The 3,497-nt window shown below is 43.5% G+C and overlaps 1 protein-coding gene across 1 annotated transcript; it reads left to right on the top strand.

Moving 5' to 3' along the window:
- Positions 1-39: 39 nt before the first annotated feature.
- Positions 40-654, top strand: PPTG_07721 (hypothetical protein; the record flags this gene model as incomplete). The annotated part of the gene is made up of 1 exon (XM_008901995.1): positions 40-654. One exon carries the CDS (start codon positions 40-42, stop codon positions 604-606), a length of 567 nt encoding a protein of 188 aa, XP_008900243.1. The 3' UTR covers positions 607-654.
- Between the last annotated feature and the right edge of the window lie 2,843 nt (positions 655-3,497).

Raw genomic sequence — 3,497 nt, 5'->3', positions numbered from 1 at the left:
CTACATGAACATCGTAGCGAAGGTTGTACCGTTGCAGCGATGGATGAGGCAGCAGCTAATGGACACATTGAAGTGGTGAAATGGCTACATAACAACCGAATAGAGGGATGTACGGTACGCGCTATGGATGGAGCTGCAGCAGGAGGACACCTTCGTATCGTCAAATGGCTACATGCAAACCGCTCAGAGGGCTGCACGGTAGCTGCGATGGATGGAGCTGCTGCTCATGGTAAGCTCGACACACTAAAATGGCTACATAAAAACCGATCTGAGGGCTGCACTACTGCTGCTATGGACATGGCTGCAGCTGGTGGCTACTTTGAAGTGCTCTTGTTCTTACACACAAAGCGTTCGGAGGGCTGCACAATGGATGCAGCAGTCAACGCGAGTCGCTACGAGCATGTGGAGATTTTGCAGTGGTTTTTCCGCTTCTATCCGCGTATGATCCACCGAGAAAAAGTCATCGTCTTCGCCAAGCGATATAACTACTACCTCATGGATTGGCTACATCGCAACTACCAGGCGTCAGGGGAACGCACTGTGCTGGCAGAAATCAACTCGTCGTTCTACCTGACGCCCCCAGAGACTGAAGAACTGACCACGTAAATGTAGAGACAGCAGACAACTACTAAAGTCATGCAAATAAAAAAAAAATGAATATAGACTCATCAAAAACCACTATTTAGTAGTCAGTATCTTTTGATCCGCTGGGAGCGCGACCGATTGGAGCCCTCCGTTTTTTTTAGTACTGCGTTTAAGTGGGGCTACAACAAGTCGCTTTTAGTTTTAGTCGTACAAAGCACAGGACACCGTATGAATAATTAAGATGAAAAATAAATTAATAAAAAAATACTAGGCGGAATAGGTCTTCATGGGAAGAACGAGCCAATTTCGACATTTATCATTCATGGTGTCGCCCTCACGCTCAAATGGATGGAGAAGCTCAGTCCCAGGGGTTTGAAGTACACAAAAACCAAGATCAGCACACAAGCAACTATACATTTCCTCAGAACTAGTGTAGGGCGTTTGCCTGTTAGTAAAGTTTACTAGAAACTAGCTACCTGAAGGTATTAGTACTGCGGTAGCTAACTAAAAGTAGATAAGCCAGTTGCCATGAATGAATGCCGAGCTAAGTTTCAAATCTACAATGTACTGCATCAATCCAAATAGACTCGTCCGTTGTAGTATAATTTTCCAGATAAAACTCTCTCCATTCCCATACTATCAAAACAATCGTCGCAGGTCGTGGTAAGAACAATATAGCGCTCCACATGCAGGACTACTACTACTAGTAATTTGTAGTTCTCGTTGCGTAATTACATACTTTTGCAGACACTAAGCAATTCTGAGTCAGAACCATGATCTAAACGCCAATTTTCCAACAAAGTGTCATGTACTTCTCGTTGTGTGGGTGGGTAGTAGAATGACAAAAGCTCGAGAATGACCAACTCGAACACAGATCACGTCGTGATCCTGCCGAACGTATCTACATTATAGATAATTTAGTAACTCGCCACCGTCGTCAGCGACTGCTACAGCATAGTCTTCTCGCACCATCGACTAACTAAGGTTTCTGGTGTCTGCCATATTGTCGTACGCTGCGATGAAGTAAGTGATTGATCGCATAACCACTCAAACCTTGGTTAATCAAGTGGGTTTCAGCGTCTTCTAGAAGGAAGTAAGCCGATTTCCACAAACTCAAAATGTGAAACTCGAGTCGCCATTCTGTAAAATTGTTCCTCGTGCCCTAACTTCTTCAGTGCCCGAAGCTGAGTTTTGGAAATTATTCGTGAACGAACCGCGTTCTTTTTCCTCCGCGTCGTCGTTAACCACCTCGATTAATCACAGCGAACTCGTTTCGGCGTCGTCCAGAGACCTACCAGATGTAAAGAGTGTGGTCGATAGAGTCACCAACAGGGCAAGGGCGAGACGCATTCTTGGTGTTTTGTTCGACGACTTGTGGGCTCGGTGGTAAGTTCGGAACTGAACTATGTGACGCGAAAATATGCCCAACGAACCACTGACGAATAGAAAAATATTGACCACTGGTTGGATGGGTTTGCCTTCCCAAGGCATCAACATCTGCAATTCCGACGAGATCGGTGCACCCCAAAAGCACAGTCAATCGACCACTATTCAGAGATACATTTGCCTGTGGTTGACGGAATTTTTTGCACCAGTCGACGTTTGGCACCAATTCCAGCTCAATTTGAAGTTTTTTTTTTTTTCTGCGATAAAGAACGGATCACTCTGTAGTACATATCAAAGTTTTTTTCCCCACCAAAACGTCAGTGTACAAGAAAAAGCCACTCAAAACGCTTGGGTTTGATTCGATTTTAAGTGTAACACGGTATCTATAGCTCAAGGAGAAGAATTTCCATAAATCAGTCATAAGTACTGAGATTGGTGAGAATAATTATCTTGATACAGGATCTCAGTAATATTAAAATAGTAGTGTTCTTAGAGATCATATCATTACTAAACGAGAAAATAATAGTACCTATGTAGTGTTTCAACGGATAATGGCTCGATGGAGGTCACGTTATTAACCTACCCCTACGAGAACCGTAAGTGAAATTGTTGGGTCGTTGCAACCCTGACACCACTAACTCCCCCCACTTCGGAACGCACTGCTTATCATCCAGTAAATGATAGCGGTAACGGCGCACACCCGCGACAGCTGGAATCGTTTAACAAGGAGCCCAATTTGCCGTCTCATGATTCCATCAATGCAGTCAGATTTTGCAGTATACGTCACCGCGGCATAGTGGACATAGTCAGGATGTTGTCTTTTGGTGAGCTGTGGCCCTCACCAAGACTAGACTTGCGTTCTATAATAGATCAATAGTGAACTCAATGATTAATCTATTCAAATGCGACTACTTCGAGATGTAAATAAAGTCACCAGCACAGATTGTATACATTTGCTTTTGGCACCACCTTAGCTGCGGTTTTCTTTTTAAAACCGCCTACTTGAAGCCCCGTTTTGCACCCATTGAGCTCGAGATAGCACAGTCATGACCTAGGTATGTCGTTAATGCGTAAAAAGTGGTGGGTTGGGAGTTCCTGTAGTACCAACATATATGTACTTCCCGGTATAGAGTGGCCTTTTTATCTGGTACGAAAGACATGCAGCTGGAGTTAGCCAAGTTTTTAGCAGGTTTCACAAATTTTGAAACGCATGCAACTGGTGGAATTTTTTATTGTAGAAATCTTTATTTTTTCGGCAAGACATCGACTAATAGACCCATTGTATTTTCAGTCACGCACACGAATCATTTTGCATCTTGACTAAAAAAAATACAATTCGCGCTCTAGACCATGGCACTTTAAAGACTATTAATTGATATTCAAAGTATACAAATTCGCGTATTGTACCGGTAAGTGGTGGGAGAGCTGTCTTGGCATCGTTGCTAATACCCTGATATTATTTGCCCAGTCTTTTCGATGAAGCCATCACTGATGAGTGTTCTGCTACACCTATTGCTTGTACTCTA

The sequence above is a fragment of the Phytophthora parasitica genome (genome assembly GCF_000247585.1).
Source record: "Phytophthora parasitica INRA-310 unplaced genomic scaffold supercont2.12, whole genome shotgun sequence".
Taxonomy (NCBI): Eukaryota; Oomycota; class Peronosporomycetes; order Peronosporales; family Peronosporaceae; genus Phytophthora; species Phytophthora nicotianae.
This window is presented reverse-complemented; position numbering and strand designations above follow the sequence as displayed.